The following is a 24,625-nucleotide window of genomic DNA, read 5'->3' as shown; positions in this document are numbered from 1 at the left end:
TTGCTTTTCTCCGTGGGGCGTTATCTGTGCAATCGGCTGTAAAAGACTGAATTGAAAATCGTGACAGATTCATTCATGTGCAATAAACCATAATGTTTTCAAACGCGCTTTCTCTTTCAAGTTTGTAAATCGCCTATATATATAGCTAACACTTTTCTTCAAAACAGATCTAGAGAAATCAGCGGGAAATTGGAGATGTTAACCGAGCGAAATTAGTCTATGTTTCAACGGGATTTCAATACCTATTCATGGATTTCAACTTTTTGTCGTCCTTTATAAAAAATAGTTGATCGTATTGCGTTAAAAGGTAGTTGAAACGTTTAGAAAATATTTGAAACTTCTCGACATCAATCGCACAACATTTCTTTAGTTCGCAATAACTGTGGCAATAGGCGAAAAATATAATCGAATTTCTCGAGTTTTCTAGCTAAAAAAGTTATTAACTTCTAGCGGTAAACTCCATTTTGGTGTTTTTCAATAATTTAGTACATGCAATTCTTTGAAAGCCGCGGTGAAGAAAAAATGAAGCGCTTTATAATTATCTTGACAAATTTTCCACAGGGGTAAACTAAAATGTTTTTAATAAGCTTTTCGGAAAATTATACGTTAAACAAATCTTGTATTAGCCTTCCAATAAGATGGATTTCGTATTTAACAAGTAAGATCACAAGAAAAAGATCAGAAGTTAAGTTTACAAAAAGACCTGTGGTCTTCAGGTTTTGTTTAGCATAAGAGTTTCGCTGGTTTAGCATTGTACATTCATGGTACCAGCAGCCCGGCCCAGGTAATGGAAGAGATTTCCCATTGTAAGGACTTGAGGTTTCTTTGTACCTTTGAACATACGTGGCCTAAACAAATATAATCAAGGTTTTTATTTTCTTGCGATGAATGCGAATTCGATCTTGTTAAGATCAACTGGAAATTCGTTGGAGAATTGTTTAGCGCGTGACCACAGAAACTATGTTCAATTTGCGCTACCTAATTGACAAAATTGATTAATTAGAATTTTGCGCCGAAATTACAGGTCGATTTAGCTGTAATACACAGTCCTAGTTTGTTCCATCGCACGATTCCATTACTAACAACAAGAGGTTTTCAGTTTTAGTTTGATTTAATTAACCCAGTTTTAATTTCCACATTTTGACGTATTTTTTGGACAATGATTAACTCAGGCAATCTCTGAGAAAACTTTCCTTACGCGAGAAAAATCAGAAAATATCTTTCGGATGCGGGGGACAAGCTTCAAAAGACCTAGCCAAATTATTATAACCACTTTAACGAGCGTTGTACAGTTTACCAGAATTCTGACACGATTGTCTTCCTTTTGAGGCCCTGTTCGGTGCAAATTGCAACAAACGTCATGGTAATAAGCGGGGGAACTTCTGCGTAATTGAGAAAATGAATTGACGACGGTGAACAAGATTTGACTTAGAAAAGTTATAAGAAAATCACTCAAGGTGAATCAGCTGTTTTCAAATGCTGAGCAACGCCCTTGTACTTTCACAGAGCCCTTGTACCATCTACAATTCTTCTGTAGCGTGCACAACCAACATGACACAAAATTCTAACCGCTTTCGCTATAACGAGTTCTGCCGCTGTAAAACTGAAACGCAAGAAAAGGAGCAATTGTTTTGGCGTGATCAGCAACCCATATAATAACTTCAATATCTCAATAACACAAACGAAAAAAAATAACCGTCATATATTGTCATTTATTCGAGTTACAGCAAGACTCTCTACCATAGTAATAAAGACTAATAAAATTATTTTTAGGGTCCAGTCTTATGACAATAATCTTATAAGTCAATCTGGATTGTAAGATAAAAATTCATCTTTTTCGGGGCTACTTATATAAAAAAATATGGCTTGTCGAGAGCCCGCTTTTAGCAAGTGCAAAGTATTGCGAGTGATCAAGTCACAGGTGTAACTGTACTGTGACAACAACGCCAAGGTTAACGAAAAACGACTTTTTATACTTAACCTACGGATCTCGCAAGAATTTAGATTCATTCAGTTAACTTATCACTGTCAGAGATATCCCAAACAAAATATGTAAGACAGCGTCAAAATTCGCGAAAAATGAATTTTTAATTTGGCCCTCGTAGTTCATGTTCTCTCGAATACGTAAAATGTGCTCATTTCTCTTTGTTGTTTGGTGAAAAATGGCAAAGAAATGAACAAATAATTATAACTCACGCGTACACAGCCATTGTACTCGTTGCCTTTGCCGTTGTGCATCCCTTTTTAAACTTCCTAAAACCGAATGAACGGCAAAAGAATAAACAGCCAAACGCGCAGAAAGCAAACGAAAGCGCAGCCGAACAAAAAGACGGCTGAGAGCTCGAGTGCAGAAAGCATCTTTGCAATGAAATGTCTTTTCACCACATTTCCCGCCATTTCGTCTCAGGTAGTTGCGAGAAAGTCGCTTGGGCTATCCACGTATCGCGCGAGTAACATCCTCGAAATAACTGGGTGCCATGTCAAAAAATAACTTAGGAGGGATTCTTTGGGTATAAGGCCTATATGGGGGATTCACTCTCATACCTTAATCTTCTCTTGTGCCTTAGAAACTTGCTCTGCGTCAGTAACTACTCAAGTTGTTTTCAATCTAGTTGCTAGCGAGAAATTTCCATCAGCTGCAAACTTTTCGTCAATGAAAGAGGTTTTATTGGCTGCGAACTGACACTAAAAACAGTTCTAAATACCCGAATGCCTTGAAAAACTCTTTCTCTACATAATTCAGTCGTTATATTTCCGCTGAACCGGAAATTGGAACAGTGTAGTTGAAGTGTGCTATTAAAATGTCCTAGCTGACAAACCCGTGCTCTCTGTAAATTAGTCAAGAAATAAAAGCAGTTCAAACGCAAGATTATTCCTTGGGTACTATAACTACTTAATATCGGTCGAGAAATCTCCTTTCGAGAAATTTGCATCGGTGGGGAATTTTTTATAACTAAAAAGTTGACTTTTCGTCGTGGAAAAATGATAAGGAACAATACACAATAAAACATTCTTGCTCTTTAATTAATGACAATAATCTCTTCCTTTAATTTGTGCACTTAAGTTACAGCATTTGAAAGTTCTCAAATACATAAAAGTAATGTTGTCGCTTGAAAGATGGCAAAATGTATCCGTGCAGCGCTAGCGATCTCGAGTGGTTGTTGTCAAATGCTTCTTTCATAAAGATCTTTTCACAGGTTTTCGAAATCATTTCCCTGGATCTATATCATTACCTTTTTAATTTAGCTAGAAGTCATTGAAAGATTCCCAAATTTTTGTACATGCCGAAGCTAACTGCATTCTGATGTCAGTTTGACACAGAATTGACGGGATTCTAAAATTCGAGGTTTAGCGGGTGCAAAGCCGAGATAAACTAAACCAGTATTTGTTATTTGAATTCAAGCAATTTTTTCAGCCTTTGAATAATTTGAAACTGTACATAAAAAATTGCAGTGAAAGCGCTTAATATGTGGTTTTCTGGTAAGCCATGATTGAATGATGGCTGGTCAAACAGGTCCGAAATGCGTACATGTGCATAAATAATAGTTTCCAATTTATACTGAACAGCCTAATGTCCTTGATTTTGTTAGCCTTTGAAAAATTTACTCGTGCTTATTTATTCAAAATTGCACTCGAAATCATGTGATTACCCATACAAATAATCTTTAAGATCTCGCATGTAACACATTGCAGATGCCATTAAAGATGGACTCCGAACTCTTGACGGGAAAGGTGATTTTACGGTTGGAGACATAACAAGAAAGGTAAAAGCACAGTGAGATATTGATATGCAGAAACAAGAAAAAGAATGAAAAGCTCTCTCGAGCCGCTCAAACGCATGTGTTGAGAAGAACTTTGACAAGTGGCATTTTCCGTACACGCAGAGAGTGCTCTCTAAGAATTAAACGACTTCAGTAAGGGTATTTTTAGTTATTTTTGCCGCGAACAAAATTACCATTTAGTTGAAGGAAACCTGAAAATAGTAGTTTGCTAATATGGAAAAAAACCAAAGAGATAATAATCAACCATAAACAAACAAGGATGATTAAAGATGGAGAAGATTAATACGGATTGTAAACGATGAAGTTGAAAAATTTAGAGCTCAAACCGTGACGTAGCTCCTGTACCGACCGTCAGCAAGGTTGATTAAAAACAAACAAACAAAAAAAACTTTAAAGTTTCTCTTATTTTGATTAGCATTTGAGATTATTTGAACGCTGAACTGATTTTTCCTTTCAGGCGATAGAGGAAAATCTACCTGTAACACTTCTCACCTCCATGTCGCTCATAAGTGCTTTTGTAATACCGCTGGTCGGTATCATATTTGGCTGCTTTCGTTGCAAGGGACGGTGTGGTGGCGAGCTGTTGGAGGAGGACCTGGAAACGAATCCTAAGAAACACAGACAACTTTTTACAGCCGCGATTTCTGTTTGCACGGCATTGATTATGTAAGTTTGACACAACTGTGTAAACGAGAAGCTTCTTCAATGCAAATCGAGTCTATACATCTTGCCGTGTCTTGTCACTTCTTATTTTGATGTGCAAGCATTTTGGGAGCTTCTACCAAGTCAAGATTATTGAAGTCTAATTTCCGTTGTCTGATAGAGGGGTTTTCAACTGAGTGTCGTAAAACGAAAACCAAAGTAATCGCTCTTGCCAATCACAAAGAACATGGACAATAAAATGAGCCAATCAAAATTTCGAAGTAATTACAGGTAGCTGACGCAAAGCGCGGGAAAACGCGTGCGAACGAGTAACGATTGGATGAAAAATTGGCGCGAAGAGCAAAACCAATCCCGTTTTGAAACTCAAATTAAAAACCGCTCTAGTTAAAGCTTAGATTGATTTTATTATTTCTTAACTAAAAAACGCAGAATCTCATTTTGCTGACATCAATTAAAGAGTAACAGTTGCAAAGCAGCAACGACATTAGCTCATAGACTGGCTTTTTGTAAAAATTTAATAATGATGGAGACCGTCCCATCGAAAACTCGAAACCTACTCGTATAAGGATTTGAAAATCACTGTTATAAATCGCAAATGATCAATTGTTGATTTACTTTAAATCCCCTCGAAAATACTCCAACAGTTAAACCTCGGGACAACCTATTGATGTCGAAACACATTTTGAACCTTTAAACTTGCGAATGACACCCGAACAGTTGAGTAACATGGCCGGCTTATCACGATTAACTGTAAGACGATTTATATTCCGCAGGATCGCTGCTTTTTCAATCAGTCTTATCAACGACAAAACAGAAAGCGCCTCTCCAGCGCTAGACGCCCTGTTTATGGACTCGATTGTGGACATCACCATTTACAAGGAGAACACTTTGGAGGTGAGCCTTGGAGATTTGAAGTTGATGTCAAACACAACGGTTGTATTTGAATTTTTTGTGAAAGATTGCCAAGATAATGTTTGCTCCCTGCCATCGATAAAAATGTTCCTAATGCGATCTTTTTTGCACAAGTGCACGTATTTTGCTTTTTTTTTTTTTTTTTAACTATAACATGAACTTCAAAAAATGCAAAAAAAACTTTATTTCGCAGAATTTGAGCGAGAACTGGCACTTATACAGAGTTTGACACAATCAAAAACTTTTTGATTGTATTTGAAATACAAACACTCGCCATTTTTTAGAATAACAGTACCACTTATTGCGCTGTGGAAGAAATAACTAGCTAAGAGGGCTTATTGTGTTCTTTTAACTTTTAACAGTGTCTGAAAAGAAAACATCATTAGGAATTTGCAAGTAGTCAGTGGGTTAGTTATGGCGAAATTTTTCGTGCTTAGGTTCCTCCGGCTGGAAGAAAGGCGAGGAGCAATGTGAACGAGAATCAAAACATAAACAACGCGCGCGCGCGTAGCCTGAATTGAAACACGACGTCATAAGCTATTGATGACGTGTAACATGCAAACGGTTTGTTTCGATTGTAGCTACAACGCTGGGCATCTAAACGTTGTAAAGTTTTTCTTTAGAACCAATTCGTTCTTAATCATTTGTAAGGGGTGTCTACGTAGTAAATGTTATCAGGAAACTGGTAATGGAAGCTTAGTTATATGTGCTGTGTTGTAATATTTTGAATTGCTTTCCTCTTGTAGGAACTAAGCGAAGTAACCGGAGAAAATATGAATTTTACAATCGATCTGATAACAAAAGAATTGTCATGTGAGTTATAAGTTGTTGTAGTGATTTCATACACAGTTTTTACCGTAACAAGTATGACGATCTTTGACTTCGATCGCAGTGTTTGATTTACGGTCTACATTACTGTATTACGTATGTGCTTTGCATATGTTTCGGGGTCTCTGTACTCTAATGATTCAAGAAACTTGTTTAAGTTAGCAATCTGCTCCCACTGTTTGGAAAAAAACTTGAAGTTTTTCAACCAATTAGGAGCAAAACAGGAACTAATCGGATTAAATATAGTTTCGCATTATTTCCGCCGAACTTGTAGAGTAACAGAGTTCTTGAATTGAATTGAATCTCAAGGAACTGTTTCGTTTAGCTAAGGGCCTTTTTGAACGAAATTTCCTTTGGTTGAAAAAAGACAGACAAATCCTGTAAAGCGTTTTGAATAATAAGAAGAACGGAAGCTATTTGTCCTTGTTATACGGTTTTCTGATTTGGAATTACTTATAAAACTTGTTTACCTTGGTTACAGATCTACCGGTTAATATTACAACACCAGTCATTGAACGAACTAAAGACGCCGTGAAGGCCGTTCTGGATAACGTCAAAGAACTAGGAACAAGTAAGTATCGACGGTTGCTGTACAAGGGAACATTACTTGTTGGATTTGAAAACACAGCTTGGTTAGGCCTTCCGTCCACTTTGATCCGTCACGAAAACGGAGCTTTTCTAAAACGCTCTTCAACCCGGAGGAATTTGAAAACGCCGCCGCCATTGCGTTTTAGTGCGGACAGAAAACATTTTGAAAACGGTGACGTTACCATAATACTGCCCGAGTTTTACTCGAACACAAATGTGAACTGACCGGCGATTATTGCATTTTCAAATTTCTCCGGCCCAGTGTGGACGGGACCTCAAGCCGACGGCAGGTCTTTATTTTATGCGAGAGCACACTAGCGAACCATGAAGCAAGACTAAAGGCGATTTTTTTGAGAAAAATTTCTAACAGAATATATCTTATGAGAAAAGGATTTTCTACGCTTAAGTGTTGTAAGCAAGTAAATAACAGTAACAGAGAAAAAATTTAAAAGAAATAAAAAAAAACCCCCAAACAAATGTAAACAAAAAAAGAATGATGGAACAAGCATGGAAAGAAGAAAACAAATAAACAAACAAATAGAGCGGTTTTCAATAGACCATTTTACAGTTGTCTGCTTGGTGACCTGGCCTTTGAATGGCAGCGAGCCTGCAGGTGACCTTGTTTTGATATAGACCTCACTTTCCTTTATTGTGTAAATCAAGTTGTTTTAAACGCTAACTATAGTTTGCATTTCAATGAGAAAAGCAGAAAGGTCTGTATCGAAGCAAGGTCACCTCCAGCCTCGCTTGCATTCATACGCCAGGTGACTAAGCACACAACTGTAAAATGGCCTATTGAATGTCGAAATTATTCAGACAATTACTTTGGTTTTAGATTTTAGTTTTAGATTTTACTACGGTTTGAGATTGGCTGAGCAGTCTAATTGGTAAGCAATTATAAAACAAGACATTACAAAACATAGAAACAACAAGCAAACCAATAAACGATAAACATAGACACATGGGAGTAATCGAGCTAATAAATTTCTCAGAAATCATCCAAATAAAACTGATAAAAAAGTGTCATTAGTGATAAATGCTATTCAGTTCCAACCAAAGTCCGGTAATTGACAATCTGCTTTTCAGAGCTCAAAGATCTAAGAGATTCCTTAAAGGATGTGGCGGACATTGTTCAGAATTTACGGCTGCTTGGTCAGAAACTTCGTGATGGCCTGGACGAGGCACGCAACAACTTAACAGACGCGAAAACAGAGTGTGACAAAGATGAGCCGTCAAAAACAGCTGGGGCGTGTGACAAAATACCCACTGGGGATCCACTACAGGCTCAAGCGGATTTTAACAAGGTAAGGCTTAGTTCATTTTAGCGACATAAGGATATAAACATAACGACATAAGATGGACGTTATGTACTCGTTATGTTTGCAGAGTGGACATCCTGACATAATGACATAACAGCAGCATTATACATACCATAATAGCGACATAAGGGAAAATACTGATCTTTTCAGTCCCCATGTCTCCGTGTTCACGTTACTGTCATAAGCGACAACGTAATGGACTTTGAACAACTCGAAAGTAATTTATTCTTGTCAGCAAGTTCCGAAAGCCTCCCAAATGAAAATAAAGCGAAGTTGACATAGCTTTGAAACGAACTACGTGTTAACAAGGCTTGGGGGTAAACTATTGACAGCTGAGGTAATCACACCGGATGAAGTGTGCCAAGATTTTCAGGGTTCATTTCTTAAGACTTCTGTTCCTCTAAGAAATTGAATTTGAAATTTTTACGGTATGTTTTTTTTTTTCTTGTCACCACATTCTTCTCAATTTTCAACCCCGTTTGTGTTGTTTTTAGGTCCCGGCATTGACGCAAGAGTTGTCAAACATAGAAGGAATTCTCGCCAGAAATGACTTTGAAGAACGAAGCACTGAGGTGTGTCACAAATTCTTAACCCTCGTTCATTTGCAATAACTTTTAAGCTACGTGTAGCTACCTCAAAACGAGAAAGGGAAATAGGACGATTGCTAGGAAAAAGATATCGGATAAAAGATATTTAATATCTGTTACAAGATATACACCGCATTTTAATTTCTGGTAGAAATAGACTTTTAATCATGGCAGGGTGTAGACGAGATCTTTTAAGCTAGAGGCAACGTGCACTAACAACGAAAGTTATCATTTAGATCTAACTTTTAGCTAACAGATATTACTGATATCGATTTTTTTTTTTACTTTAGGGGCAAAATGAATTTAACTCCATGCCAGCAAAAGTTGACCAAAAGACATTATCAGGAAGGGAAGGTAAGTTATCAAACAGAAAAGACTGGTAAATAGTAAAGGTTTTTAACTGTTACCAAGAGATTATCAAAGTAAGAGAGTGAATCCCCATATAGGCCTCATCCCTAAGGGAATCTCTCTTAAGTTATTTTCAGACATAGTACCCAGTTCGTCCGCGTATATTACTCGCGCGTTGCGCGGATATTTTCGTGGAGGATTTGTTTATGTGTCACTTCGTTTTAAATCGAAGGAAACCCTCCAAGGGTGTGGGGATGCCTTCCTTTATATAAACATCAAAGAAGCAAAGGAGCTTGTACCCTAGCTATGTTTTCATACATTTTGAAACTTGAGGAGTTTAAATAAGAGACTGGTGTCTCCTGCCCAAACAATAAGTTGTTGTTGTTCGTCTTTCGTTGTCGAAGATGACCATGACATCTAGTTGGCTGATGAGTGTCCGGAGGTGGCTGATGAGGCCAATCCTGGCAAGGAAGCCTCTCCCACAGGTAGGGCAGAAGTGGGTAGGCGCTGTGTTGGCGCTGGTGGCTCTAGCCTTGCGTGCTGCCGTGCCCGTTTCTGCTCAGCTTGAAGGGACCTGCGCTCCTCTACTGCGTGGGCTCCTTTGATGATGTGATGGCGCCAGGAGGGTCTGTCCGAGGCCAGTGACTCCCATGAGTCAGTGCTGATGTTAAAGTCTTTCAGGGAGACCTTCAGGCTGTCCTTGAAACGTTTTCTTTGCCCTCCGACTGTGTGCTTGATCTGACAGAGTTCACCGTAGAAAAGCTGCCCAAACAATAATAAACTGAATGAACCGCAGAGAAATGAGCAGCTAAACGAGTGCAAAGCAAAAACTCCCGACCACAACGCAACTGAACAAACGGATGGTCGAAAGTGCGGATAGACACTCTCCGCCCAAACAAACAAAGGGAGTTTAAGCGACAACAACTACAACGCCAAGGACAACTGGACAACGTCGATTAAAAAAACGACTTTATATTCAACCCACGAATCTCGCAAGAATATACATTCATTCAGTTTGTCTATCATTTTCAGAGATAATTTAAACAGAATACGTACAATTCGAAAAAGAATTTTAAAAATTGGCCGTCGCATTCGCTGGGGGCTGCTTCCTTGTGTTTTCCAAGTGTCTGTGAAGAGGATTTAGATGAAAGTTTTGAACGACTAATAGATTTATACTAAAACAATCAGATTATTCGCTCTCGATTTCTATCGCGTGATAATTGACGAGGGCTGCGCTCTCGTCAACTATCACGCGATAGGCATCGAGAGCGAATAATCTAATTGTTTAATAGAAACACTCGTGCAAGTTTGGGAGAACTCGAAAAACCTGTGGAAATACTTGCCTGCGGCTCGTGTTCCCACCGCATTTCTCGTTCTCCCAAAGTTCCGCTCGTGTTTCTATAACTCGATAGCAACACCGTACACGTTTCTATTTCTTAAGTAACGCATGCGTACACAGCCATTATACTCCTTGCCTAATGTCGAACCCAGGTCTCCCACGGCCAGGCAGGCGTCAAACAGAGTGAGATCTGGGTACGAGATTACTCTTTGCTGTTGCCGTTGTGGTTTGCTTATTTTTAAGGTCCGGTAATATGGACATTTTTCTTCAACTTGTCTCGCAACATTGTTGCATTGTAAGTTCAAAACACGCTGTTGCGCGTATTACCACGTTTGTGACCAACTTGCCTCGCAGCAAAATACAGTGTTGCAAGTTGAGGCAACATGTTGTGCAAAGTAGACTGGAGTTCTACTTTCTGCAACAAATTTTAGTTTTGCTGCTCGTATTACCACTGAAGCTGCGACTTGTCTCGCAACAAATTTGAATTCGACGCTTGTAATTGGCTGTCGCAAAGCGCGGCAACGCAGCCAAAAAACAAAAACAACAACAACAACAACAACAAACGGCGGACGGTAAGGACGAGCCTGAATTCGACGTAGACCAGTAACTTTCGGAAAGTAATACATTTGCCCTGTGAAAAGAACTCGAGGGCTATCATAGTCTTTGGGGCACCTCGTTTGTCCCTTCAAAACAAGCGGCAAAACAGGGAAAATGTTTGGAAGAATCTTTAATCTTTAATCTTTAATCTTCAATCATTATTTATACACGGTAAAAACATCAGGTAGAAAAAAATAATTACATAATAATGATTATAAATCAAAATCCTAACATTATATTAACTTACACTGAAATGCCCCTTAAAAAACATTCTGGTTTCCATGAATGCCGTGTTTAAAAATTATGGTAGAGGAGGCGTTTAAATTTGTTTAATGAACCAGACTCTCCAACTGAACTGTTGCAGAAATACAACTTTTCGCCTAGCTATCTTTTACAACAACAAAACTTTATTTTGTTCTGAAACGACACTGAGCTTCATACTGAGAGAACGTCGCTGGCACGGAAAATTAAGAAGAGAATGACGGCCACAAGCCGGGCTGTTCCGAAAACGCGGAGTGCGAAGTGCGGAGTGCTGAGTGCGTACTCTAACAAAAAAAATTAAAAAAAATATATATATAAAAAATATATATATATAAAAAAAGAAATTAAAAAAATAGAAATAAAAGAATTTAAAAGTGAATCAAAAGAATAATTAAATACATAAATAAACTAGAAATAGAAATTTAAGAAATAAAAATAAAAAATAATTGTTAAAAATTAACATCGCCTGAGGTGGACTGTTTATATCACGTATATTTCATTCAGTCCAAATGGTAAATTCAACTAACTCACGATTTTCATAGTTTGCAGTTCACTTTTAGGAAAAAAAAAAGTAAAGAACAGTCCAGTTTTGATCATGTCTAGAAAATGCGAGAAATTACACCTTAGGTTTCCTTGGACAGCCGTGTTGCCTCGAAACAAACTCAAGCTTTGCTTTCCAAAAATAAACTGCCCGTGCGAACCATTCAACAACTTGTCAACTGCGCAGTCCCTAAAGTTCTCGCACTTTGATTGATGAATTCAAACTAAAACCTTGAAAATTTTTTCAGCGCTGAAAAATAGTACGGAAAGAAGTGACTTAGAAAAACATTTGACAATAAAAACTTGCGACAGAACATTTCTTGAAAGCATTTCTAAGATTTAAAAAGCTGAAAAGCTGAATTAAAATCGACGACGTTTCGACATTACCGTAACGTCATTATCAAGTCAAATAATGTATGTCAGAATAGTGTTACCATTTAAAGATCAGAGATCGGCCAATTCCGCGCGAAGTCAACTTCATCAATAGACGATGAATACAGTTTAATCAATTGCGGACATACGCGTCCGATCATATCTTCCTTTCCTGCACCAGGCAATGGTACGAGAACACTTTACTGTTTAAGCATAAGTAACAGATTTACGGTCGAGGATGAATAAGGGATCTCACTGCGCCGCACAAGAAAGTCCTCAATTTCTCAATAATTGGAAATGAAAATATGTTGATATCCTTCTGTAGCTCCTTTGTGTACAGCACAGCTAGATTTTGCCCTTGTAAACACAAAAGAAGAAAAGTAGGGAGTTTTAATTTTCCATTAGGTCGCACGGGCAACTAGTATAATTAACCAATTTTATGAAATCTTTTCTTCGCTAGTATAAACATACCTTTATTTTTCAAACGCAAATGTCACGTCATCTCCAATCAGCATAAACGGTGCCCACCTTGAAACCTTGGTAAAGCCGTGATCTCTCATCCACTTCATGGCCGCGTGAAGAGATTTACTGGCACTTTCTCCATGAACAAGGTGCTCGTAAAAACGACTCATCAACTTCTTTGTTGCACTGTCGTCTAGAGCCCATAGTGCCACCAACACTGAGCGTGCACCGGCTCCTAGAAACGCGCGAGCGATTCCAACAACTCCCTCGGCTCTAATTTGTCCACGGCCACTGTGACAACAGCTTAGTACCACCAGCTTAGCCCGCACTTTGACTTTTGAAATGTCGGACATTTTCAGAAGGTAGTCGTCTTCTTGTGGAATTCCGGTTAGTGTGGTAGATCCTGGATGGACCGGATCTAGAGGGGCAAGAGCAATTTCTCCTCTTTCAGCATTACCATGTGCAGCAATATGTATCAGACTCACTGAATTCAGCTTCTCAAGTACCGCTTTCTTTGTTGCGTCCTGTCCTAACAAAGGCCAAACGCCCAGCCGTCGTGCGATCATCTCTGCTTCCCTTCTTGCACCAGGCAATGGTATGAACTTTTTATTGACTTCTTCCCTGTAAATCACCACACCAACATCAGGATCACCCACTACCAGAGCACCAGTGTGACAGTGATAGTCTGCAGGACTGTCCTGAATGAGCTTCAGAGTCGACAAAGAAGGAACCACGCGGATTCTGAAACGCTCCGATAAATATTTCCCACTTGCATTGAGTAAAGCTGGAAATGGAACACGATACAGGTTGCGATCAGGAACAATGATGATTTCAGGCTCGTCAAGTAAGTCGGATACAGGATTGACGAGCAGTTCGTAGAACAATGTTAGACTCGGTTCGGGATCATCCGTATTCCCAGGCTTACCTTGTTGCAAAGCTGCGGGACTCTCTTCCTGACAAGATTCAGGATTTGTTTCAATGTCATTGTCATTCAAGGATCGATCTTCGCAGACCTCCTCGGGTAAAATACCAAAGTCTCGGAAGCTTTCAGCCATGATAGCAAAAAATTCATCCAAATTTTCAGCAACCTTTACTAATCTTGTGTAAAGAGTCTTTTTATCCACTTCAAGTTTTCGGAACTGAATTAGTCCGCTTGCCTTGAGAATCCACAAAAATACTGTTTGCTCGAAATAGGAAATGTATAGACAAGTAGAGTTACTTTCTTTCTTCATGACATTTTCAACAACAGTCCATGATTGTGGGTCGGCTGATGTGCGATCAACCGAGTACTGAGTTGCCATCAAGTCTGCTAAGGCTCTAGCTCGTCCAAGCTCTGCAACATAAATAGCATCCTTAGGATTTCCAGTTTTACAAAACAATTCACTGAGCAGCCGATAGGGAAAATCATGTGTGTCTGCAAAGGATATTTTTAATTGATCGCTGTCTTGAAGAAAAACTCGCATTTTTTCGGATTTTTCAATACTTCGAAACAAAAGGGAAAAAGCCTCCTGAAAGTTGTTTTGTGATAACTTCGTCAATGTAAGTCTACAATAGCATGCAAACTCAATTTCAATGTTTCCAATATTTTCACTTATTGACAGCGCCTTCTCAAGATATTCTTCGGCCACGTCATGATCGCCGCGAGATTGAAGTATTTGCCCAAGGTCGAGGTAACTTCTTGCTTCTCCTGTTCTGTCACCAATTTCAACTGTAATCGCAAGTGCTTTTTCAAAGTAGGCTTGAGCTTTATCTTTATCACCAAGGGATCTATGAAAACAGCCTTCCAGTCTGTAATGATCTCTTTCTGCATTTTTATTACCACTTTTCATGCTGATCGCAAGTGCTTTTTCATTATATTCTTTAGCCTTGACATATTCACCGAGAGAAAGAAACACACTTCCTAGGTCTCCATAACATGATCCTTCTTGCGCTCTGTCACCAATTTCCATGCTGATCGCAAGTGCTTTTTCATAATATTCTTTTGCCTTGACATATTCACCGAGAGAAAGAAACACACTTCCTAGATTTCCATACCATATTCCTTCGTTCGCTCTGTCACCAATTTCCATGCTGATCGCAAGTGCTTTTTCATAATATTCTTTTGCCTTGACATATTCACCGAGAGAAACAAACACATTTCCAAGACTTCCATACAATACTCCTTCTATCTTTCTGTCACTAATTTCCATGTTGATCGCTAGTGCTTTTTCGAAATATTCTTTAGCCTTGACATATTCACCGAGAGAACGAAACACATTTCCAAGGTTTCCATACCATACTCCTTCTCGTTGTCTGTCACCAATTTCCATGTTGATCGCAAGTGCTTTTTCGTAATATTCTTTTGCCTTGACATATTCACCGAGAGAAAGAAACACACTTCCTAGATTTCCATACCATGTTCCTTCTCCTTCTCTGTCACCAATTTCCATGCTGATCGCTAGTGATTTTTCGTAATATTCTCTTGCCTTGACATATTCACCGAGACAACGAAACACAGTTCCTAGGTTTTCATACCATTTTCCTTCTCCTTCTCTGTCACCAATTTCCATGCTGATCGCTAGGGCTTTTTCAAAGTATTCTTTAGCCTTGACATATTCACAGAGAGAAAAAAACACAATTCCTAGCTTTCCATAACATGCTTCTTCAGCTGCTCTATCACCAATTTCCATGCTGATGGCTAGGGCTTTTTCATAGTATTCTTTAGCCTTGACGTATTCACCGAGTAAAATAACCAAATCTCCCAGGCCTCCAAAAGCCATTGCTTCTGTTCTCCTGTCACCTGTTTTTTGCATGGCAGGGATTGCTCTGTCATAAAGTTCTTTTGCCTCAGCATACATACTTTTATTCCGACATATCTGTGCCAGAACTATGCTAAGCTCACTTTCTTTGACTATATCACCACTTTCGCGGTAAATGTTGAGAAGTTTCCTGCCGCACGCTATTGCCTTTGTGTGATCGTTAACACGGCAGTACGCCTTAAACATGGTACGATAGATTTTTGTGTACATTCTTTGCCGTAATGGCTTTTTTACACTCAGCACTTTGTTACCGAGCAAAACCAAGCTTTCCTTACATAACTCGATGGCTTTTAGAGCACGACCGGTGTTGAAAAGGAAATTAGCGACAAGGCAGGCTATAAAGATAGCATGTAAAATTTCTTCTACGTAATTCATGACGCTTCCCTCAGTAAGTCTTGTAACTGAAAAAATAAACCAAACAAGGCTGATTGTAGAATTTTTGCAGTAATACGTAATAAACTTTGTGTCATTGGAAAGAAGAGTCAGTAGGGACTCAAAAAAGCGAAGTCTTAGTAAATTAGCATTCTAAATCTGTGCATTATATCTTTAAGTCTGATGGACTAAAGAAATAAATGGTGAAAGAGTGCTTGGACTGCTTGTTGTAAAAAGAACGAAATCATTTCGGGTGTACAAGTTCATTTTCTCTATTTTGTACCTGACATTTACGATTCGCTCAAACCACAAAATGTTGGAATGTACAAATCAACTTGGGCGCTATAGAAAACTTTACATGAGAAAATTCAACCTCGGTAAAAGCTTGAGTAATCATTCAGGTCCATACGTGAATAAGTTAGTCAGAGAGTTGAAGAATGACGTTTACGGTGAACGATAAATGGAATAATTTTCGTTTTCTCTATGTATAATTTTTAAATCAATCCAACACAAAGATAGACAAACAAATTCTTCTAGTCACCGCAAATGCTTATACTTTCTCTTTAGCGTATAAAAGGCTAAAAACCTAGTGTCAAAGTCTCCCATTTACCGACATGGCGTAGAATGCCTATTGTTCTCGGGACATTTACTTACAGTTCGAAAAAGTGTATAGGTATGTCATGACGCTTATTAATATTCATCGATGCTCCGAACGAGCTGTTTTCATTGGTTGCTATGAATGCGCGACAATACTCATTACCTCATGATGAGGCGGTAAACTAAACAATGAACTCTCCGCCTATTGTTTCTTTCTTTGTTTCAATGAACTCAACGTGCTTTTGTTATTTAAATATCGAAACAACTCACCGCACGCGTGTGTTTTTCGTTCGTTTCGCAAAAGTCAAACATCCACGCATTAACTCATTTTCGCGTAATGGATTTGCACTTGCTTTAAGGAGGTTTCGTTGTGTGGAATTTGTAACACTGGAATCAAAGCTCACTTCATTTATCTTCATTGTGTCTGCGCGAGCAAGACAATTGTGTCGTAAATAAAACAATTCTTTCACTCTGTGCAGTTTGCGCGCGGAAGCGAAAACGAGCTATAAACAAACTATTTGTTCCGTCTTAGGATGCTTTTTAACTTTCGCGTATCCAGAACAGCCGGTGAGTGAATTTAAATAATGGTTGCCAAATGCATGAATGCTTAAAATGCGCGGGCAAAAAAAGTGGTCTGACCACTGATCAAATCGCAGCGATCAGTATCATGGTTGAAACGATGTCCCGTCTCTGCGCGTTTAAACTGAATTACAAGCATACGCCAGTCTTGATAAGAGAGATCGCGAAGTGTTTTGGTTTTTCCTTGCAAAGATTGTATAAGTTAATGTATTCACGATTGTCGTTAACGGTTGGCTGGAAAAAAATCTTTTGTCAAATACTTGATAGCCATTGGTGCATTTCGATCCGTCGGCAAGTCTTTGCCGCGAATAGGACAGTATAAATTTCCAGCTTCATTCAGTTTTCAACCATTCGAATTTTTTTCAACATGGAGAAACGTTGCCGTCCACCTCAGGGCTTTTACAAGAGCCTAGACTCTTTCGCGATCTCACGAGCCGGCATTATGTGCGACAAAAAACCTGACGTTCTTGGTGTTTATCAAGCTGAACGCATAGTTGCCAAGAAGTTCCGAAATGGCAAACCACTCTTTATGGTCAAGTGGTTAGGATACTGCGCCAGCGAAAACACATGGGAACCCAAAGCTCACCTACCGCCGGAGCTTATAGAAGCCTTCGAAAGTCCGGACCCCGATCCAGTACGTGTGGAAGCTGCCCGTGAAAGGATTGCTCTCGTGTTTGAGCGGGGAATGAAGGTTCCCTTGCAACACGAGGAATCGATCGAGATTCGTCATGACGTGGTCCGTTTCCTGTTCCCGAACATGCCAGCCCAAATTCAGTTGAAACCAGCAGAAATCAGAAATGAGGTTTTTCCTAAACTACATGGGAACATTTCGCATGTAACTGATCACAAAAGCTACTTTGAAGTATTTATACCTTGGCCAAACAATATTTTCCGTTCAGTTCAACTCGTAAAGATTGCTAAATTAAAGCATACAATTCAAGACAAGTTGTACTCACCACAACAATGTTGAAATAAAAGCCGAAAGACCAGTTTGTATTCCTAGCATGGAGTGATCTTTACTGTCAGGTTTGTTTTACACTGTTCGCTTTGGAAAGTAAAACACCGGATACCCATAAATAATTCATAAAATTAGACGTTGCACGAGGAAATTAGAAAATGAAATTTTCAAGTTTGTCATGTCAGATTGTTCATTTTCCAAAAAATCTGAAATTTTGGAATGCTTGTCTTTAACTTGTAAGTATGATTTTGTATTTATTGTGAGATGGGCACGCATAATTTTCCACCCTGAATTGTTTACATAAAACGCGTTAGTTAGCGGTTTAGAGACTAATGAAATTATTCTGCTCTGGATTAATTTCAGGACAAGCTTTTTTGCGTTACCATTGCTTTTAAAAGGTTTATTTTAAAAATGCATTTAGGGGCAAATGTAAAGAGCAAGTTTTCAAACCTATTTTTAAAACACTTTCCCAAAAATGTGATATTAATTAATTCGAATTAGAAACTGTCTTCTTGCGAACACATGATTTCGTTTTTAAAGGAAAAAAGAATGATCCAAGTATTTATTCAAAGAAGACAGATTACCATATGACGTCAATATGACGTGAAGATGCAGACAACCCAGCCACAGTTTTTCTTTTTCCTTACTTTTTGGAATGAGAAGCGAAAAAAGACGCGAAAACCAAAAATGTCATACGCACAATTGGAGGGGTGGCGAGGGTGGGGTCTGGAATAGGGCTGGGGTGGAATGGAGAGGGATGAGGAAAAGAGAGACACGAGTTTCGCCTCCTGCTCGCCTCCTAATAGGCCGGAGGAACTCGACTCATGTGATTCCCGGACGAAAACTTGATTAACGACAAGTCCGTACCCCACCGAACAATCCGTACTCAAGGACGTTCGCGCTAATTGTTTTTGCGCATCCTTACTGCGCACGCAAATTCACACGCCACGTCATGCATGAGAGCGCGCGCTAAATAATAAAATGAACAATGATAGGGCAGATGGCCATTGCTATAGCTTTGCCTGGATTTAACGATCTTGGACGTTCGGTGACCCCTTCTTTTCTTTCCAGAAACAGATTTTATTTACAATTATCTCCACATTGTCCAAAAATGAACAAAAAAGTCAATGTGGGAAGTTAAAAAAAATCAAGATTTCTTTCCACGGGACATTGAATCCTGTCATCTTGCGGCTGCAAGGCGCGTGAAACTATAGTCGCTAAATGCGAACTTGCTCTTTAAGGAACCTCACCAGTTGACTAAATTTACTTAATAGGCCCAGTTAAAGACCCTTAAACAATATTTGGCAGAGAACATTTCACTTCAAAGGTCTAATTGCAATATTTTTGGGCTTACAGACACTGGCCTTATTCGGTAACGAAGCCCGATTCTTCAGATCTAGGGTATTCTTCCGGGCATGTTCTCTCCAAAACGAAGTCGGTGACCCCCCATTTTTTACATTTCTGACATAACTAACTCATCATCTTACAGTGGTGAAAGTGTCAGAAAAAAAATCAATGTTGGAAAATTTTCGCGCGAACGTCCTTAAACTTTGTAAACCGAAAGAAACTGTAAAAGAATGAATAGCCAAATAAGCACAAAGCAAACGAAAGCCCAGCCGAACAAAAAGACGACTAAGAGCGCAGACAAAATCTGTGCTATGAAACGTCTTTTGAAAAACAAAACATATTAAATGACTTTTCACCACATTTCCCGCCATTTCATCTCAGGTAGTTGCGAGAAAGTCGCTTGGGCTATCCACGCATCGCGCGAGTAACATCCTCGGAAGACCTGGGTGCCATGTTTAAAAATAACTTAAGAGGGATTACCTTGGGTATAAGGCAATAGTAAAACAAAAGTAATCAAGGACATAAGAAAATTAAAGTTATTTATCCCCTTGATTTATACGTTTCTCTGTGATAACACAGAGGTAAAAAACACAAAGAAAATCAGAACAAACCAAAACACAAAGACAGAAAGACTGAAACAAGCCTGCAGCAGGAAAGAGGCGAACCGACCAACAAACAAGCAAACAAAAAAGTAAATTAAAAACAAACAAACAAACAAACATGAGACAGTTTCAGTCTAATTTAAATAGCTTCCCGTTTTAACGAAAGATGTTATTGCGAGACCAGAACACAAGTATGAATTAAAATCGAAGTTAATAATAACAACGAAAAAATAATAAAATAAATAAATTAAAAACCACTTTTTTTTTTGATATTAGAAATAAGAAATTTTACCAAAGAACTCCAAGATTTTGCAGCTAAGATGGTGAACACATTAAGAGTGGCTGGTGATACGGTAAGGAACTGTACCTAAAATTGATGAAATTATGACAGGTCGTTCAGGTTGAGCTCTATAGTATAAATATCTTATGAACATGCAAACATGAAAGAAAGCAAAGGTCTATTCCAGACACCGAGGTAGAACTTGAATGAGAACAAACTGTTATCTTAGTTTCTACTTGCCTCTTTAGGATCCTGTAAAACACTAATCTATATATCTGTTATTTGCCGGCCGGAAGGTCCGTATTGGGAAAAACTATACGGTACAGTTTTTCCCAATACGAGCCGACCAGGGCCGGCAAATAACGTTTTTATTTTTTTCTCTCTCTACGGTATTGCTTTGAAAGAAACTTTTGTGTTGAATTTTAATTAAAGTGTTTGACATTTCGGGCACAAAAAGCGATACTCTTTGCAAGACTCTGTGTTGAATGTTCACATTTTATGTTGTTTTCCGGTGTAACAAAAAGCTTAAAAAGTTGCCAAAGTTGGATATTTCGGAACGGTCCGTACTCGGGGTCCAGATAGGAAAATCCGGACCGCTGGAGCGCGCGCGATTAGCCAATCAAATTCAAGGATTTAGGATTCCTGACCGCTAAGAAACTGGAGAAAAAAATATATCCAGTTACTACTTATTTCATTTAATTTCTGCAACTTTGTCTCATTTTCGTTCTGCTTGACTACCTTCGCCTGTTTAGCTTTATGCACTTGTTGAACTCTCTAACGTGTTAAAGTCAGGATAAGGAAAATTGTTAAGTATGTGCCACTAGATTTGAATAATTAAGGAAAAAAAGCATACTGTTTGCACGCTTTTGCCAAAGTTGACACAGTACAGCAGGTTTTAAAATGTTTTTATCTTTCAGATTCAAACAGAACTTCTACTTCCAGCAAAAGCGGAAGTCCAAAGCATATTTGGAAAAGGAGGATTATTCAACAGATATGATAAATACAGGTGAATATAAAATTGGAGTTTTTATATGCCGTCGATCTTTCCCGTGAGATTATGAAAATATCCTAATATTCGTCATCCATAAAATTATGCTAGATTTCAGGAATAACTTTTTTGTAATCGTGCATATAAAGATGATAAATATGTATATATTTTTCAGATGGATAACGTTTCTGTCAATCTCTCTCGCCATTGTTTTTGTTGTCTTGTTAACGTTCCTGTCACTCATATCCGGGGCTCTTGGTGCCAGTCCTTCGGATACACCGAGCACACGCTCGGATATTTCAAACTGCGCGGGAAACTCGCTAATGTGGTAAGAAAAACGTAACTTTAATTACATAATAGTCAGTTACTGTTATTGCATTTCTATCGCCCTGAATCGCTTCTTTTTCGCAGGTTATCAGCTCACGATAAACCTATTTTGTTGAAGTATGAGCGCATTTTGTTTTGGGGAATATCCGAGTGATATTCCCCAATGTTCAAAACTGCTCGTATTGCGAAAAATATTTGAAGAATAATAAAAACAATAGCCTACATTTGGCGCGAAAATATGCTCGGGTATTTGCCCGAGGACATTATATGTTCGTCAAAGCTCACAGTGTTCCTCGAGCTACGCCCTCGGAAAACTGTTCTCTTCTTGACACAGATAATGTTCGAGGACAAATATCCCAACATATTTTCGTGCCAAATGGACGTTATTGTTTAGAAATTTACTACACGACCTCTGCAAAATGTTCCCAAGGAAAGTCATATATATTTTGATGCCTTCAGTCCTAACATTCAAGCGGAAGTGCAATTTTTCATTATACAAATGTACTTCCAAAATGTCTTTATTCTTTTTTTCTTTTTTTTTTTTTTACCTTTAGCGTTGTTGGACTGTATTTCTTCAGTGCTTTCTTCATAAATCTTATTCTCGCTGTCACATTCTTCATCGGAGCAAACTCAACTGTCCTCTGCAAGTCAGCCGCTGATCTGAGCCTGCTGGAAAACGTAAGTAACTAAAATAGTTATGGATCAGCAGTAGGAAGGCTTGACCCTTTAAATATCTATTTTGCTAAAGTTAGGTAGCTTATCAAGGTACGAAAATCTTCCATAAAAGATTGTGTGTAGCTATGTTTACGTATTCAGGTTCTTCGTTCCTGTTAACCAGCGGTCGTAAACACGTTTCTCGGCCGCTGGTCAATAAGAACGAGATTCTGGGCATATAAATTATGGTAGGATACATTTAGTCGCCTTCCCCTTCACCCCCTTAAATGTTAACCGCAAGCAAACAGCAGTAAATAAATGCTAACCGCAAGTAAACGGCTGTAAATAAAAGCAAACTATTTAATATGTCCTACCATGAATTACATCCTAGATTCTGGCTTGAGATTCAACAAGAAAGTTAACAAAAAGATGTGCCTTTACTTTGTTTCAGACTATAGATGATCCTTCAACGCTTGGATATTATCCTGTCTCCAAAGCTGTATTAGGAAATGGAATCATCGACATTCGACTTTCTGATATACTCAGGTAACTGTAAAAATGCTACAAGCAAGGGAAGAAGCTCTAAGGCCCCGTTCACACTAAGCCGGAGGAATTTGAAAACGGAGGTTTCACTCTAAAAACGCATCAAATGTTTTCCGTCCACACCAAACCGCAGGAATTTAACGCAATAACAACAACAACAACAACAAGGCAACAATCACCGATCGATTATTTTGGATTTGTGTTTGAGGAAAACTCGGTCAGGGAAATCACATACTTATCGTGACGTCATCGTTTTCGAAAAGTTCCGTTTTCAAATTGTTTTCCGTCCACACGAAAACGAAAAGCCTGCGTTTTGAAATTTTTCCGGTTTGAAGAGCGTTTTCGAAAAGCTCCGTTTTCGCGACAGATTAGTGTAGACGGTAGGCCTAACCGTAGTTCGTAGTTCTTTTTTCACCTGCAAATTCTTTTGCAGAGGCAATGGAAATTTTGAATTTTGGCTTGTTCGAGTCTTCATTGCTAACCGGTTTAAGTGGCCCCGGGGGTTGGGGGACACACGTATGAAATGGTCAGGGATGTTCGTCGTAAAATTTGAATTAAACCCCTAAAGGAGACCAATCTGGGTGTGGCTAGGACTTTATTTCACCTTAAGTGAGACCAGAATCTTTGATTTATACCCTTAAGGGAGACGACGAGCATTCAAGACCTTTTGATATAAGGTTCCCCCCAGGGTAAATGACGTAGTCTTAGCTTCAAGACTTATTCAAGATATTTTGTTTTCCATATATGTAAAATTTCACCTCTCTCTCGCAAATTCATGATCTTCCCTTCTCTCCTCGTGGAGAATGGGGCTATCAATCAGTCTCCTCCAAGTAACTCGTTCTTTTTCGGCCACCTCTAGCTGCCTCCTTCCATCTCGCACATTACAAGTAAGTAAAACATTAAGAATGACATAAAGAATGTTTGGATGAACGCAACTAAAAATCGGGAAATGGTTTGCAAGATAAGGCTCAAAGAACTAAATAAAACCATGTTTTAAATAATTTCTTTTTCCTGCTTTGATCATATGTTTGATTTACAGGAGATGCAGCCAAACGGAAACACCCTGGGAACTACTGCAACTTGACAGCAAATTCAAATTTGAAAACATGACAAGTTACAGAGATGTAAGTCTAGTTACAGTGTTTAAGAATTATAAGTCTCGTGTACTTTTACCTTCCGTAATAGTCTTAACCTTGACTCGTATCGGCCAAAGAGATCCTTTTTTATATTAGGTTTAGCTTCCTTGGTGTAATACACTTATGCCCTATACACACTAACTAAACTAGTTTAACTAAACCAAGTTTAAGTGTTTCCAATTTGTCGATTATGCCCCTTTGCAGTCATTTTAAGAAGACAAATTTCAAACAACCTTGCTAACATATTTTAATCAAATTGGGTTTTACCGGGTGAAGTAGTAGGGTGTGCAGGGTTTGAGCGACTATCTTTTAACCTTACTTAGTTAAACCACTTTTAAACACTACATGTTTAATATGTTGGTGTGAACAGGGTATTAATCTCGTTCATTTCAAGTTTTAATCCGGTTCTCTCCATTTCAGTTGTATTTCATTCACAGTACTCATCCTATTTCGACAGTAAAAGTTTACTGTTACTTGGGATAATAAATTGGTCGTGGCTAGTCTTAGCCGCAAACAAGACCAGCCACGAACAATGTACCGTCCTATCTTAACACTAGTTAACAAGTTATAGACTGCTTTCAAATGAAATCATCCACTTTTAATTTCTAAGTACAGCTGAGGACGCTTTACAGGGGCACCCAACGGATCGTTTCGGTAAATTATCTGTTCGAAAGGCCTTTAATCCCCTCTGATTTTCTGAAGAGAATTGCCACCTCGAACTTTCGTGATATGAGAAATTTGATGTCTGTTGTTTTCGAATTGTAAAAAATGTCGTTTTGGGTACCGAAAAAAGGTCAGCTATCATTTTCGGAAAGGCGATAAAACCTAAGGTTTTCGGGGAATAGA

At 38.7% G+C, this 24,625-nt stretch overlaps 2 protein-coding genes across 2 annotated transcripts in view; one reads left to right on the top strand and one right to left on the bottom strand.

Moving 5' to 3' along the window:
- The window catches only part of LOC145477880 (prominin-1-A-like), a 34,028-nt gene that overhangs the window by 2,005 nt on the left and 7,398 nt on the right, over positions 1-24,625 (top strand). The window contains exons 2-15 of the mRNA XM_081455743.1: positions 3,694-3,764; positions 4,240-4,448; positions 5,219-5,339; positions 6,104-6,170; positions 6,667-6,756; positions 7,860-8,077; positions 8,587-8,664; positions 8,970-9,033; positions 20,128-20,204; positions 21,049-21,137; positions 21,295-21,447; positions 22,001-22,124; positions 22,552-22,646; positions 23,683-23,767. Of these exons, the coding sequence (XP_081311869.1) occupies positions 3,694-3,764; positions 4,240-4,448; positions 5,219-5,339; positions 6,104-6,170; positions 6,667-6,756; positions 7,860-8,077; positions 8,587-8,664; positions 8,970-9,033; positions 20,128-20,204; positions 21,049-21,137; positions 21,295-21,447; positions 22,001-22,124; positions 22,552-22,646; positions 23,683-23,767 (1,541 nt within the window). The remainder of the gene's footprint in view (positions 1-3,693; positions 3,765-4,239; positions 4,449-5,218; positions 5,340-6,103; positions 6,171-6,666; positions 6,757-7,859; positions 8,078-8,586; positions 8,665-8,969; positions 9,034-20,127; positions 20,205-21,048; positions 21,138-21,294; positions 21,448-22,000; positions 22,125-22,551; positions 22,647-23,682; positions 23,768-24,625) is intronic.
- On the bottom strand, positions 11,329-18,257 carry LOC145477874 (uncharacterized). The gene is made up of 3 exons (XM_081455733.1): positions 17,901-18,257; positions 12,608-15,797; positions 11,329-11,508 (listed from the first exon to the last, which is right to left on the bottom strand). Exon 2 carries the CDS (start codon positions 15,769-15,771, stop codon positions 12,610-12,612), a length of 3,162 nt encoding a protein of 1,053 aa, XP_081311859.1. The 5' UTR covers positions 15,772-15,797; positions 17,901-18,257; the 3' UTR covers positions 11,329-11,508; positions 12,608-12,609.

The sequence above is a fragment of the Orbicella franksi genome, chromosome 2, assembly GCF_964199315.1.
Source record: "Orbicella franksi chromosome 2, jaOrbFran1.1, whole genome shotgun sequence".
NCBI classification, from domain to species: domain Eukaryota; kingdom Metazoa; phylum Cnidaria; class Anthozoa; order Scleractinia; family Merulinidae; genus Orbicella; species Orbicella franksi.
The sequence above is the reverse complement of the archived record's forward strand: the minus strand, read 5'-3'. Positions and strand labels throughout refer to the sequence as shown.

Coding starts and splice junctions, on each gene's coding strand:
- LOC145477874 (XM_081455733.1), bottom strand. CDS start 15,771: ATGAATTACGTAGAAGAAATTTTACATGCTATCTTTATAGCCTGCCTT.